This window comes from Exophiala mesophila (assembly GCF_000836275.1).
Source record: "Exophiala mesophila strain CBS 40295 unplaced genomic scaffold supercont1.4, whole genome shotgun sequence".
Classification (NCBI taxonomy): domain Eukaryota; kingdom Fungi; phylum Ascomycota; class Eurotiomycetes; order Chaetothyriales; family Herpotrichiellaceae; genus Exophiala; species Exophiala mesophila.
The window spans coordinates 4242357-4258203 of record NW_015622507.1 but is presented as its reverse complement, the minus strand read 5'-3'; the positions used below and the strand labels follow the sequence as shown (position 1 = coordinate 4258203).

The window sequence follows — 15847 nt, the reverse complement described above, 5'->3', positions numbered from 1 at the left end:
GCGACTGACTGACTGTGACTGCCATTCAAGCAAAGACGCGGGGCAACTTTTGACTCTTTTGGGACATTTTGTCCTCCACATCGAAACCCTCAGTCACTTTCTGCATCATCGTCCAAATTCAAATCCACATTCACAATAACCACCACCACCACCACGGTCGCAGTTCCACGGCACTTCTCGCCGTCATATTGATAAGACCTCGTTCAGGAACATTGCCCTGAAACTATCTTTATCATTGCTTAGAGACCCAGCTCATCGCCATCCTCGACAATCCACCTCCCTCCAATGCCCCCATACACCTTCCATCGTCCTCTTCTCTAGCAACACTACATCCAAACCGATCCCATCATGGACGACGACAGACTTCCCACCCTCCTCTCCTCTCTACCTCCATCCTCCCAATACTTCTCCCTCGAATTCTTCCCACCAAAGACCTCCTCTGGCTTCTCCAATCTCCAGTCTCGCCTGGCTCGCATGACCGCCGCTCTTCGTCCGCTCTTTGTCACCGTAACATGGGGTGCTGGAGGTTCCACTGCTACAAAATCTCTTGAGCTAGCCGAAATATGTCAACGCCAGCTTGGTATCACTACCGTTCTTCATCTCACTTGTACCAACATGAAACGCGCTGCTATTGACGAGGCTCTGGAATCTGCAAAAGAAGTGGGCATTCGGAATATTCTTGCTCTCCGAGGAGATCCTCCACGACAAGAGTATCGCGACACAGACGAGAACGGCAGTGGTGGCGCCGGAACCGACAGTAACCAGGAATTTGCCCAAGCCGTCGACCTCGTTCGTCATATTCGCTCTCAATATGGGGACTACTTTTCTGTTGGTGTCGCCGGATATCCCGAGGGCCATGCCGATGAAAGTAACCCGGAGAGAGGCAAGCAATCCGTCGACAACGATATGCCCTATCTGGAAGACAAGGTCGCCGCAGGAGCCGATTTCATCATGACTCAGCTCACATACGATGTGGTCGCCTACCAAGCATACGAAACCAGATTGAGAAACCACGTCACCCAGGATGGACGAAAGCTTTTTGCAAACATCCCCATAATACCCGGCCTCATGCCCATTCAAAGTTATCAAATCATAAAACGCATCACCAAACTCAGTCACGCCAGGATCCCCGACGCCATTTTCCAACGAATCGAACAGGTCAAGACCGACGACGAAGCCGTTAAGAAGGTTGGCGTCCAAGTTTTGAGCGAAATCGTGGAACAAATTAAGGAACTGCCCCAACCCGATGGCATGCCCAGAGGTTTCCATTTCTATACTCTCAACCTAGAAAAGTCGGTCGCCTTTATCCTTGAAAACACCAACCTCATCCCTCCAATTTCAGACTCGAGCCCCATTGACTCGTCCGACTCGGAAGCTCTGGTCGATGACGATAAGGTCCGAAACTACACAAGTGCGCGTCTGCCCAGTGGCCAGAACGGTCATGTCGCTCATTTCTCGAAAAGACGAGCCTCTTCAATGAATGCACAACCCCACAATAGGGTTATCACCGACGATTTGCCCCACCAAAATGGGCACTCCCGCCCCACAACCGACTCCCGCCCGCTCCTCTCCCAACACGAAGCCGCTGGTCGAGGCTCAGGCATCCCGGCATCCATTCCCACTCGTAAACACAACCTCCTCATCTCCGAAGGACAAGGCGCACTGGGAAGAGAAGCAACCTGGGATGACTTTCCCAATGGTCGTTGGGGTCCCTCTCACTCTCCCGCATTCGGAGAGATTGATGGCTATGGTCCGAGTCTCAAGGTCGGCCCCATCACCGCCAGAAAATTGTGGGGCCACCCCAAATCATCTCAAGACGTGACCAGTCTATTCCGGCGTGTCGTTACTGGCGACCTCGAGGCTGTCCCTTGGAGTGACGAGGTTGACGTCGACGGGGCTGGCACAGGTCCCGGAGCACTCCGTGCCGAAACAAAGGTCATCCAACAAGATCTCCTTGCGCTGATTGAACGCAAGGGTTACTGGACACTGGCGAGCCAGCCTGCCGTGGACGGAGCCAAAAGTGAAGACGAAACATTTGGCTGGGGTCCTCCTGGTGAAGGATTCGTCTTTCAAAAGGCTTTTGTTGAGTTTTTCTGTTCCCAAGAAGAGTGGAACCAACGTCTTCGCCCGCTTCTACTTAAACACGGCGAGGACAAGCTCGGCTGGATGAAGACGGATGCGCAGGGCATTTTTGAATCCAGCGATGAGGAGTTTCACCGTCACAGCGTCGATAAGCCGACGTCGAAGCGAAATCCAGGCGTGCACGGGGTCAGTGCCGTAACCTGGGGCGTTTTCCGTGGCAAGGAAATCATCTCACCAACCATCATTGAGAGTGAGAGTTTCAAGGCTTGGGGAGAAGAGGCTTTTAGCATCTGGAGCGAGTGGAGACGATGTTTTCCACGAGGGAGTGATGAGGAGATGTTGTTGGATAAGTTGAGAACCGACTCTGTCTTGGTTAATGTGGTTGGACAAAACTACATCAAAGGTCATCAAGGTGAAGGTGGCGAATTGTGGAGGATATTGTTGGAAGAACCTTGATCTTGGAATACCAGGGTGGATATCCTCAATGAGATTGAGCTTGCTGGATTGTCCAGGAGCATGAGTAGAACCACGCGACCCTCGTGTTGATATTGGTATACCAATAAAAGCTGTGATGATGACCTGAATAGCCTGATGCGTTGGAGTGTAGGACGGGATATCTGGAGAATCACCGAGGAAATACCTACATAATGTAGTTTGAACTGTAAAGCAAGTACTGTAATGAGTATGTTTGACTCCTCGAACCTGTAAATTTTATCGTTCCAGAAATTCTAAAATGCAGAATGAAAGGAATCAACTTTGATAGCCCCAGAAAATAGTTCACCAAACGACGTAACAAGCCAAACAACAGACCAGCCACCAAGCGTCAAGGAACCAACAACTCTATCTAAACCTTTTTGCCTCATCTTGATCCCAATCCCCTTCCTCACCTAACATCCAACGGCAACAGTGGAATTCTAAACCTCTGATGTTTATCAATACTCATGGTCCTGGTCCTATTACTTGACCCAGACTCCAATCCCAACCCCCCTTCTGTCTCAGCACCATTCAACCCACCCATCATCATCTGTTGTTGTGTAGCACTGGTCCCACCATTAACCTTTGCCAACATCGCTGCTGAAGAAGCCGAAGCCGTCGACGACGTCGACGCCGTTCTCGAAGATGACAACGAAGGCGGCGACTGTGCTAGACGGAACGATCTCAACCCGTGATTATGATGTTGTTTCTGGTCATGAATGATTTCATTACTATCATTCATTCCTGGAATCATGGCTGTTGTCGTCATCGCGGTCATGGTCATGGACCCTTGTTGTTGTCGTCGGCCTCTGACGCTTTCTCCGCGACGGACACTAGATAATGATGATGATGAGACTGATGACAAGGCTCTTGATAGTGACATTGCCGAGATTTTGGATGATGTCGATGTAGTTGAGATTTGACGGCGGAGTAAGCCTGGTTCATTGACGTCTGGCATGCCCATCATCTGGTGGGTTGGCAAGGCTGGGATTGGAGCAGGTTCTGACATTGGTACTATTCCTCGGAATTCCGATCCAGTGCGAGATCGTGAGCGTGTTTGAAGGTGAGGCACACCAGGTGGTGGGGTTCCAGCTTGGGATCGCGATCGTGATTGAGAGTGGGATCGAGATCGAGTTCCTACAACATGATGAGATTGTTCAAACGGCGGCGCTAATGGGAGTGCAGTTGTCGGCGGCATCGAAGCTGGAGGAGTAGCTGTACTACCTCGTGCCTGCATCAATGATCTGGTTATAGAATCGTTACCACCATGTGCACGAATGGCCCCATCGCCCTGCCCGCTGCTGCTGCCGCTGCCGCTGGTAACGGTGGATGTATTGGTCCCTCGGCGAACAAGATGAGATCTGCTGCTCGGTCGGTCGACAGAGTCTGGGTTCATGTTCATATCGAGTTCTCGAACCATATTGTTTGAAGGTGGCCCATATGCGGAACTGCCAGCGGCCATGACATTTGAAAATGTCAGATTGGACGGTAACATGCTCAATCGCTTGATGGATTGGTCATTCGTTTCGATGAATCGCGATATTGATTCCACAGCATTGCGTGATTCGTGTATTTCATGTGACGAGGGGGCGTGAATTCCTGGTGTGGCTCTTGCCGTGTGTGAATGGGCTAGTGTTTGTCGTTGGGACGAGTCGGTTCTGCTGGTGGTGGTGTTGATATTGGTGTGGCTGTTGCCGTTAGAGCTCGTTGATCCATAACGTGTCTTGTTGGTGGTGTGATGACCATTGACGACTTGTTTTGCTTGCGAAACGACCTGTGCAAACGCAATATCTTGATCTGCATGTCGAGTCGCTCGGAATGGTTTCTTCAGCGACCCAACTGTACCATTGAATGAAGAGTCTTGAGTTAGAATGAACAGCGATCCATCTCGAATCTTGCGTTTGAGTAAATTCCAACGTGTACGGGCTGGGTTCTTTTCAATTTCTGGGCGATAGATCGATTCACGTGCCAATCGAGAGTAGAAGGTCTCGAGTCGCTGTGCTACTCGTTCCAGAATCGAGAGTAGATAGCTCGCAAGTTGGACGAGCCGTTGCTTTTCTCCGGATAGTCCGACCTCGCCGTTCTCGATCACGTCAAAGGCGTCCATTCCCAAACAGACATCTTGACGGATTTCTTCTAGGAACTGGACGTCTAGTTCCGTCACGGCTTGCGAGTATCTCAAAATACCGTTCTCTTGAAACTGTGCGTGATGACTGTTGCAGACAAATTGGCCGATTTGAGCGATTTCCTTGGCCGCCACAGTCGCCTCAGGAGATGCCTGTGCTCGCGTGATTATTCCAATTACGTCTGAAAGTCGTGTATCTGGCATACCTGAGTTGACGAGCGCGAATGTCAATTTGAGGTATAATTCTTGCAACTTGGCACCGAATAAGGTCGAAAACCCATTCTGCATCAATCTCGATTGGAATTGGTAGAATTTGCGTACTCCGCCCATATTGAAAAGGTCGCCTTGGAACCATGTGCGAGCGTCTTGTTGGATGTAATTGACTTCGAAGAATAGAGTTGTGAGGCTTTCCACGCAATTGCGGAGATATTGGTACCATAGGTCGTAGAGATTGCTGATTTCAGCAGATCGATAGCCCGGTTTGCTGGCCAGATGACCGATGAAATACTTGGATAGCAGACTCATGACTTCAGGGTTTGTCGTGTGGGCGAGGTCGTCGAAGGTCTTGGAAGCATCGAGTCCGCCGCTAGCTTGAGCGATCAACGTTCCACCAGGATGAATCGGGAGGAAATCCGTGATGTCGTAGACACCTCCATGCACGCCAATCCACATTCTAGAGCCTTTTCGGTGGCCGGTGTTGAGGGCGAGTTTGGAAATAGGGATTCTTGGTGTTGAATAGCTCACTGGTTTTGGCGACATGAAGATATCGAGCATGAACCTTCTTTCGGCAAATGCTTTGGCAATCAACCCGTCGGCAGTTTCTTTGGTAGATGCCCAGTTCTGGTAAAGAGCTTGTCTGATCCCCGACATGATAGTGTCGTACATTGACAATGAACCACAGATGTACAAATGTCCACCAAGCCCGCCTTGGGATTTGGAAATGACCATGTCGCAGACTGTGCGGCCTTGTTCCACAATGGCAGCGTCGAGATATCGCGGCTTCATGAGCGTCTCGACCAGGTCGCGAGAAACTGGATCGTACGTCAACCCGTTGGTGTCTCGCGAGAATGCCGTGTGCAATTCAATCTGTCCGCCCCGGACGTAATCTCGAAGTTCGTGCTCGTATGAGAACCGTGCCCGTGACTGTGTCCCGAAGAACAAGATATTCCTCCCAATACTGTTATGAACCCGGGCTTGCCAGAATGATCGGAAAGGGGCAATTCCAGATCCACCAGCGAACATGGCAATTGGACCTGACATGGTCACGGGTAATTCGAAATTGAGTGGCCGCCCCACTCCGATCAGGTATTCCTCTTCGTCGAGAATGTCCTCACCTTGTAACGGATCGGGGTTGAGGCAGCCACTTGAAACACCATATCGAATAGTTGAAGATGACCCATTGTGGAGAACTTTCGAGAGAGCTGAGACGTTTCGAGACACTGTGAGGTCGAGCGTGCTAGGGAGCAGTTCGTCCGAATAGTTGGAGATACTGTAAGTACGTGGCGTCTCGATCGGAATGAGTTTCGGCAGCCAGGAAAGATTGTTCAAGTCGAATGCGTTGTCCCAGATAGCTGGAGAGACTTCGCTAATGGCAAGTTGAAGCAGGTCACCTACAGTTCCTTGCACCGGCCACATCTCAGACCCCAAGACCTTGACCACTGTTGATGACGACGCACGTAGTGCCATGTGCAATGCCATGACAAAATCTTTGGTGAGAGGAGACAGATGTCCTCGTCGGAGGATATCCTTTACGGTCAAGGATGGGTGACCTTCGGTCCGTCCGATGACCTTGAGGTGTCTTGCGAATCTTTCCCAGTCGGAGCCCGCCGCGAGAGGTACTTGAGTCTGAAGAAAATCATCCAGTCCCAGAGCAGCTGTCATCTTGTTGACTTCGGTCCAGCTGTTGACCGGCATGATAACCAAACGATCTCCCGGTTGATAGGTGATGCCTGTATCCTCCAGAGCAAGCGTTATCATGCCCGAAGAACGACTGGGGTCGTCGTCTACCGAAGAGCGAGAAAGAATCCGAGCTTTGAACCTGCATTCCTCGAAAGATCCTCGCAATTGGTGGGGCTGGAGATTCGTCTTTCCACGGAAAGGTTCCAATCGTTCTTTCATCGATTCGGATAGTGTTTTGTGGACTTCTTCCCAAGGTCTCCCGGCATTATCAGAGGCTCCGGAGTTGCCATTGGTTTCACTTCGCCCGGTTTTGGCGACGACTTCTAGGAACCCATAAACCTTGTACTTGTGGGTGCCCATCCATCCTCTTTCAGAGATGTAGGCCTCCAAGATGCCTTCCATGACCCCCATTAGTCTTGGGTCACCAGACTCTTTGACGTAGGTTGGAACCTGATAGTGATATTCGATCGCGGCAATATATGCACGAATGTTGAGTGGAAGCCATGCTCTGAGATGAAGTGCTTCTTTTCCTAAAAAGCTGTCATAGTTGGTCCGTCCGATGAATGCATCCATCAGGAGGAAGACAGGCAGTGCCAGCCCAGACAGAGCCGGAACTCGCTTTGACAATGGAGCAGAGAATTTGGCATATCTTTGACCCCACTATTCAAGTCAGAACCAGGTTGTTTGCCTTGCTTTTGTGGTATGTCCTCACCTCGACTGGATTGGCAAAGTTTTCTCCTGAATGTGGGTTGACGCTGATCTTATGAAAAACATGGACAAATCGGTCAACGATTGTTTTGAGTTTGAGAAGTTCTCTCAAAAGGCCTTGGTTGTCTTTGAGCATTACACGCTCCTGGCATCGAGTCATGATTTCGACACCATCGACGAAGCAGCCATGTGTTTCCGCCATACAGAGCAGAAACATGGCCTCGCCACGATCATTGAACACCTAACCCTTGTTCAGTATCAAATACCCGTGTCATAATCACCTGTACTCACTGGCCATCGTAGGTCCATGTTCTCACACCTAGCAACATATGGGTTGATACTCGTTGGGTCTCGTAGTTTATAATTGTAGACGGAAACGTCGAACTGGGTCAGATGAGGAAGCACACGACCCATCCGAGTACAGATCTGTCGCAATGGTATCGCAATGTTTCTCGGGATACCTTTTGTTTCTTCCTCTTCGTCATCAGCTTCGCCCATGGCATTTCGAAATGTGCCAGGCGGGGCGGAGACACTGATGCCTTCATGACCGTCGTTTCTTTCTTCATATCGGTAGACACTTGCAAGAATTCCCAGACATACCACAGCAGCCCAGAGTGCAGCGTCAGGTATGACATCTTCGGTTCCGTGGATGAGTGGCAACTGAAGAATGCTATCCCGCATTCTGCCTCTAGCCACCACAGCGGGCATGCGCTCGCACAGGTCAGACCAGACTCGACCTGGGGACAAGGCTAATGCTGCTGGGGCAACTGATGGATCAGGTGGACAGAATCCATGAGTGCTGGATAAATAGCCATCCCTCCACCCTGTGCGTGGACCCAACTCCATAGCTCTATTGAGTACTTGTCTTGCCGGGGCTCCTAGGGCAGAAGCCAACACGTCTAGGTCTCTCGGATTCAGGTGATCTGCATTGGCTAGACCATTGGTAATAGATCGAGGGGGGGCATTGGGAATGAGTAGTTCTGTGATTGTCTTCCGTTCCTGAGTGACGAGCTCATCGATCGATTTTCCGTCAAGAGGTACCTGAAGGAGTCAGAATTGGTAGGTGTCTGGCCTTGCTACACTCACGCCTTGGGGAGTGTACTGTGACTGCGATGACATTTGGTATGCAGCAAAGGCACACCCTCGTGGCCCGACCCTCTGATTTCCGGCAGGACATGTTGATCCTCCTCTCGCCGTGTGTCCACTGACCGGACAGGATGCCTCGGACATGGGGAAATAATTCAGACAACGCTCGCTTGCTTGAAAAGAAGAATACACGCTGCAGTAAACGACAAAATCTCACAGAAAAACTTCAAGGGGTATCACAGGAAAAAGTTGATACGCATTTAGTAAGAGGACGCGTAAATGGGAATGGGTACTTGCGAGGCCAGCTCGAAGAATATCAACAGTGAATGAAGAATGTCCAAAGAGATCATCGTCCCCTTTTGTGGCACATCATTTGGGATATATCGAAATCCCTCAAAGTTTGGATTGACACACGCCGTTGAAAACACCAGTTGGAACACAGAAACACGAACGACTGCAACCCCAGCAAAACATTACATGATAGTTTCTCCAAGTGGATGCTTTATCATCTGCAATTATCAGTCCATACAAAACGGCCATCGAGGATTGAGCCTGGGGTTGGTTCAAAGGATGGTTTAGCACTCGAGATCCGACACAAGGCTGTGACCAAGATCTGGGCGACCAGGCTGAAAAGGAGTCGCTTAACGCCCAGAAGTGTGAATATCGGTGATTCGCGAGAACAACAGCGTAAGGGGACGCGAGGAAACGCAAGTCGAGCCGTGAGGCTAAGCTGGCCATTGGTTAACTGATAGAAAAGACAGGCCATGAGCAAACCACAAGCACATGGGAGATATTGCTCAGGGGTTTCTGGCGGCTGGGGATTGTACTCATAGTTTGGACCTGGGGCCGGGGAGATCTTCCGCCATAGGAACCGTTACGTGCTGGGTAGGGGATGAACCAGACCCTCTCTTCAATATCGTTCAGGACGTTGAAAAGGGCGGTTATGCCCACTAGAATGTTCCAATGGACTGGACAATAGGCAAAAAATTCAGTGGGTGAGACCAGCCAAGACGTTTGAACAGGTTTCGGGATAGTAAAGTTGGGCGCTCGCGAAACGAACCGACCCCGTAACGGACGGAACCTTTCCCATGGGTGTTTCATGGCCAAAGGGCGTAAAGTGGATAGGCTCGGCCTTGGCGACCTGGTAAAGAAACAGGTTCTCAGATGAGTGCCATTGTGAGGGAGGAACATTGCACAGCATATCACCTGAGACGATGCACATGATGGGTTCACAAGGATAAAGCTGAGACGTTTCTATGATGAGTTCTCGAGGACATCGGAGATTGTTGTGCTCGTCTTGAGACATCAACACCTCATGGCGCGTGTTGAATCCTCATCATAAGATGGAAGCAACGAATGAAATGATGAAAATGAAGTCGATGAAGCTGCAGCCACTGGGGACACAGTTGCGACGAGATGCCAGTCAACATGTATCAAATCTTGAGATAGCTTTGCACAGTTGCAACGGTACTACCTTTTGTAGGCTGATGGGTCAAGTCTATTGTGTAGCCGACTAAGATCTGTTCCAATCTGTGATCATTGTTCATTATCCTCTACTGTTGCCGGTGGAACGATGGAGATTTACATCCTCTCCACACCACAAGTCAGACATTTTCCATTGCAGTGGCTTTGCCGAACTTTCAAGCCCTGGAATTGTGGAAGTCCCTGGCGTGAGAATATTTCTCTGGGCGAGTTGCAGAAATAAAGTTTAGATGGCTTAACGGCGTGCAACTTTGTTCATATTGCCACGAGGACGCAGTCACAAAATGACTCGGAGGAGCAGGCTCCTGGACAAAAGACGTTGGGAATCTTGTCCAAGGCCTCAGGTCCTCTGTTAGAACGGAGAAAACTCCAACCCACCATCAAGCCCAACACCCTCCCAGCGAATGGTGCGCTAGCAGTTCTTCGATTGACTGTCTATTCGTCTAGTTTTGTGTCTGACACTGACAAGCAGGGTATACAAGTGGGATGACGCAACCACCGAACTCTGATATCCGAATTTCATTTCAAACCCGCTCGTGGAATGGCGTGAATGCCATAGACTCGGCGCGCTTTTGCCTCGTAAAGTCAAATGCACCAAGGGACCACAAAAGAGTATTTGGTAGTATTGGACGCCTCGGAGGATGCGCTGGCATCTTGTTTTGTTGAAAAAGATCAAATTACTGGGGCAGGAGGAAGCTGGAGTATCGGTATCCAAATGTTGCAAATCCAAGCCCCGGCTCGAGGGCTTCCATCTTAAATTCATCATAAAACACTTCATCATAAAACACAACTGTGACATGTCCTCTACTGTAGCCAGATCTGGACCCTGAGTGACTCATGAAAGTCTACACGGTACCATGGACTATGTACACCTCGTCTGGAAGGTGCTGCGTAGTATGAGCACATTCACTATGCAAGGTACATTCACTTTTGGGGGCTGAAGGGGAACCCCCTCAACCATTTGGCAAAGATGCATCCCACTGCGGCCAAGATATGTATGTTAAAGAGAAATCCGGGTTCCGCCCAGAATTGTCCTGCTTGTCCCTGGCATAAGACTTTCCGATGGATCCCATCCCCAGTGTTCCGTCTCGGCGATCCGAACTTTCAGATGCTATATCCGAGCTTTTCACTGCTGAGAAGACGCCGGATACTTCTCTGGCAGGGGAAAGCAAGGCTCATCACATCCCAATTCCCTGCAACACGCTGTGCATATCGTAGACAGGGAAACTGAACGAGAGCCTGGTCGTTAAGGCGCCGGGAGACCACAGAGACTCACATCCAGAGCCTAGGGAGAGGCCGAGACCGAGAGAGCGACAAGGGCTTAGGCTCCGTGGCTGACCAGCCTGTCACTTTCTAAGTATTGTCTACCAATACGAACCCGGTAAGTGCCTGATCACGGTTGCCAGCCATACATGCTTTCACTGAACACTTCAGGCCATCTTGCCTTTTCACCTTCAAGTCTCCATGGAAGCTCATTTTCTAGCTGAACTTGTCTACCATCACATGGATCCCGGATGTAAACCAGAATTCTCACGAGAGCTCGCCAAAGCATATGGGGTATCCTGTAGTTAGATTGGGGAGCAATCTGGTGGTTTACACCACGATCGACACATCCTTGGATCCGCTACGGCTACCATGAGCGTTCTAAATGACTAGCGGGATCGAGGGGCAGCCAAGGCCATGGGTTTTGTACGCCACACACTGCTCGGTTGCTTTGTCGATCTCGCTTTCACTAGCTCGTCCTCGAAGTTCCACGAGGCCTGCACTCCGTAAACGTGACATCTGCACTTACGGGACAAAGTTTTTGGCATTACCTCCTGTACAGTCTCTCGTACCAGGCAAAGTCCTCCAAAGCTCGAATGTTGAGGAATATTGACTAGCTTCAAGCCTTCCAGCGGACCGTTCGCTGGCCGAAACGTCGGATGGGGCTCGACTTCATGAGACCAGACCTTGACCAGGCTGCGAGGAAGAAGCAAGGGTAGCCACTGGCTCTCCAGATCTCGTGTATCACGCACCCTGCGCTATGTGATGCATCACATCCCTCGCTTTCTGATGCCATAACATGTTCTAGGCTCCATGAGCTAATACTCAAGGGTGGTAGGGGCGAACATCTGAGTCGTTGCTGTCGTACGACCTGAGATCGACGCTTTAACGAGAGATACGGCAAGCTCTTGCTAAAGGCCATAGGGTACGCAACTCTCCAACCTCCTCCGCCCGTCAGTCTGGTAAATCAGGGGTTTAAATGTGATAAGAAACCGAATACCGACTCCTCAGTGGCACTCCTGCAGGTGAAGCGTTGCTCATTTGCTAGGCTCGGTCTATTTGTCTGCAAGGCTCCCCGGGATGGCATCCTAGTGGGGTTGGTTCGATCCACTCGGTCAGGTCCATCTGCTCTTTCTTGCCATGCAATGCAGCAGCGACCCATTTATCGCAAGGGCACCGTGGGGATCATGTGCATTAGAGGCAAGTGAACAGTCGATAAACCATGGAAGCTTTGGGCCCTGCCTATGGACTGAGCCCATGTGGCATCCACCATTCCTATGCACCCACTTTGACGTGCCGGGGCATTATTGTGGAAAATGGCCCGTCCCATCAAGGATTTCTCATGGCGACAATGTGCCTCTCCGAGGATGGCATGGCTCGAGATCGTGGATTATTGCCACGGCCACCGGTTGCTCGTCGAGCCACCGCTGAGGGGGCGAGTCCCACAGGGATGTGATGGTAGGCCGGACCTGTCACATCTTTTGCCCCGGTGACATGGGATGCATTTTGACAATCCCACGAGGGCAATTGCTTATCATCCTATCGACGACCAGCAGTTGAGCTGCAGGTTCGTTGTAGTACAAATCAATTGCCCTTGCCCGAAGCTCTCCTATTTCCTACCCGTTTCCCCCTCTTTGCCTGATCCTCGAAATACTGCTAGGAGGGCTTTGCCTCCCTACGCCATACAACGGATCATGCATCTCCTCACCCCAGAGGGCATACTCGTGGAGTCTTGCCTTAGGATCTTGAACCTAGCAAACAGCACTTCGGCTCATTTGACGGAATATAGCGGCGACAATTTGTACAAGAACCCTTCCTTTGGTGATTTTGTCGACGTCTTCCTCAGACTCCGCAAGATTGTGCGAGAAATTCAGGATGGAGTGTCTCGGGAGGCAGCTCACGAAGGGAGACTTCCCCGCCAGCTCGTGGAGGAGCTGGTGGCAAGAATGGACCGCACTGCCCAGAGTCTGATCTCGGCAGACCTGGCACTCATAAAGTTGATCATGCACCGCAAGAAGAAAGGAATTCGAAAGATGATTCAGGGGCTTAAATCGAATTCATTTGACAACGACATGTCCAAATTGAGCAGGTCCCTTTCGCAAGACTACGATGCAATGAGAATCGGTTGGCTCGCGCTGAGCGAGAGTCTGGAGCAACCGGGTCCTATAGGCACGGAGAAGCTTCCCACAGTCCAGAGCAGTGTCACGGAATGGAAACCGAATGCGAGCAATGTCTCTAGCCCTGCAACTTTGAGATACTCTCGGGACGATACCCAAGCGGTACATGCACATCAAACGGATCAAATCTTCAACGATATGTCATCCGTTGGGTCGATCCGCAGGGAACAAGGAGTCTTGCCTCCGGGGTTACTTGCCACTGGAAAGGACAATAAACTGATTGTGGCTTCAAGAGATGGTGCAACGGCGAGTGAACACAGCCTGATAGCGCACTCTCCAAGACAAGCGGTGCAAGAGCCGAATGGACTTGTACTAACCCCAGAGAGAGGCAAACTGTTACCAGCTCAACCTATCGTCGGCCATGCCTTCATCACAGATTCGGGGTCGCCAATGACCCTAGGCGGAGTCGATCTAGTCTCTGCAGTCCGCCGAAAGGATCACCAGAACTTGAAACATGCGCTTGAAAAGGGTGTTCTGAGCGCAGATCTTGACCGACTCGATCTGCTGTCCCAAGCAGTGCAGGGCGAAGATATTTTATGCACCAAGCTTTTGCTGACTCACGGGGCCACCGTCGATCATATCGATCAGAACGGATTTTCGATCATTCTCCTCGCCACGGCGACTTTATCTGTTGAATTGACTCGCCAATTACTGGACCATGGCGCGTCGCCCGACTTTGGGGCAACATCCGCTCGATTGTCACCGTTAGTCCTAGCCGCACTGAACGGGCAAAATGCAATTGTGGAACTGCTGTTGAGCCACGGGAGCAATGCCAATGCACTTCTCGCGGATGGCGAAACTCCTTTCATCGCATGCATCCGGAGTGGCGTGAACATAGACATTGTCAAGACGATTTTGGATTCAGGAGCCGCACCAGATGGCAAGACAAGCGATGGCAAGACGCCTCTAGTTGAGGCAATTATATCGCGACGATTGGACATTGTCACTGCCCTGCTCGACAAAGGTGCATCTCCAAACCTTGCCGGTCCTAAGCACCCGCTATGGCAAGCGACATATTATCCACCAGCCCTCAAACTACTGCTCTCTCGCGGTGCAAAGCCAAAAATGGCAACTGGAATCATGGAACTAGCCGCCAGCATCAACAACATTGAGTCCATTAAAATCCTCCTTGCAGCTGGAGAGAGTCCTAACCAGAGGAAGGACGGGCTCTACACCCCATTGTGCTCTGCTATACGTGACAACCGAGGCGATATTGTGGCTCTGTTGTTGGAGCACAACGCCGATCCCAACCTTGCGGCCTCAGAGTATCCAGCCTGGAAATGCATCTCACATGGGCGCTTCCATCTTCTACCATCGATTGTTGCCAAGGGAGCGAATCTCCTCGAGCCAGCAGGGATCTTGGAGTTGGCAGTCGCACACAACAACTTGGAAGCAATGTCTTATCTTCTAGAGAAGGGAATTGACGTTAACGCCCACAACGCCAAGGGCCAAACACCCCTAACCACAGCCATTCGGGAAAACCTTCTCAGATGCGTGGATCTACTTCTGAAACACGGAGCTGATGTGCTTCTTCGAGGAGAGGACTGGCCGTTGTGCATGGCAGTGTCAAAACCTGCCATTCTGAGGTGTCTGCTACGAAAGTTGAATGATACCAGCCGTGTCACTAAGGGAGTTATGGAACTGGCAGTGCGAGCCGGGCAGCTGGACAGTGTCAAGCTCTTATATAAGGCGGGAATCAGCGTCGAGGACAAATCTGGAGGAGTCTTCTCACCTCTGACTTCGGCGGTTCGGGACAATCACAAAGCGATCGTTCGTTTCCTGCTTGAAGAAGCAGGAGCCGATGTCAACGAACCGGGCGAGCATTTGCCGCTCGTCAAAGCCATTCGACAGAGCTCTGGATCAAACGACACAGAGACGATTCAGTTGCTTCTCGAGTCTGGTGCCGATGTCAATTTGATGTATCGAGGATGGAATGCCGTGATGCAAGCAATTGAGAAGGGAAATCCCGAGCTATTGCGATTGTTGATCGACAAGGGCAACGGGATTGATTTGCAGACAATCGACCCCGAGTCAGGAAAGAAAGTGATTGACATTGTCCGGGATCGTGGCTGGTCGGAAGGAATTGAGATGCTGATGGAATGTCAACACCAGGTCCGCATGATCACGTCGACTACGGATTAATGCAGAAAGGATTTCTTTTGTCATTGATTGGAGGATTTCTCTATGTTGTGAGGGGTCTTTGCTGTTGTTTTCGCGAAGGATCTCTAACGACACTGGGTTTCTGTAACAGCCTGTTTGATTAGAGGCGAGAGTCTGTGAAAAGTGAAAAACTCTGCTCTGACATGGGTTCGAGTCTATTCCTCTGATTTGTATAGAGCAGGAAGTTGGTCAGGTTGTTGCCTGGCTATTGTTTGCAGTATATCAAGCCTTTGATGTAACTTCCAAACTATTGAATCGTTATTGTCGCTGAATATTTATTTGGAACCCTCATATGGTTAATTTTGTCTTTTACAGGAGTTTCAACGCCGTATCCCTAAGACTAGCACTCTGGATGGTCATGCTATGACATGGATGCTCCTCAAAGGAGGAT

At 50.6% G+C, this 15847-nt stretch overlaps 3 protein-coding genes across 3 annotated transcripts; 2 read left to right on the top strand and 1 right to left on the bottom strand.

The window, feature by feature from the left end:
• Nucleotides 1-156: 156 nt before the first annotated feature.
• PV10_06580 (methylenetetrahydrofolate reductase) lies at nt 157-2712 on the top strand. The gene has a single exon (XM_016371395.1). It carries the CDS (start codon nt 349-351, stop codon nt 2536-2538), a length of 2190 nt encoding a protein of 729 aa, XP_016223688.1. The 5' UTR covers nt 157-348; the 3' UTR covers nt 2539-2712.
• A 46-nt stretch (nt 2713-2758) lies between these two features.
• Nucleotides 2759-8518, bottom strand: PV10_06579 (uncharacterized protein; the record flags this gene model as incomplete). The annotated part of the gene is made up of 4 exons (XM_016371394.1): nt 2759-7240; nt 7293-7529; nt 7580-8329; nt 8375-8518. 4 exons carry the CDS (start codon nt 8516-8518, stop codon nt 2966-2968), a joined length of 5406 nt encoding a protein of 1801 aa, XP_016223687.1. The 3' UTR covers nt 2759-2965.
• A 4147-nt stretch (nt 8519-12665) lies between these two features.
• On the top strand, nt 12666-15703 carry PV10_06578 (uncharacterized protein). Its single transcript, XM_016371393.1, has one exon. The coding sequence runs from the start codon at nt 12814-12816 to the stop codon at nt 15436-15438; it is 2625 nt and encodes an 874-aa protein (XP_016223686.1). The 5' UTR covers nt 12666-12813; the 3' UTR covers nt 15439-15703.
• Nucleotides 15704-15847: the final 144 nt, after the last annotated feature.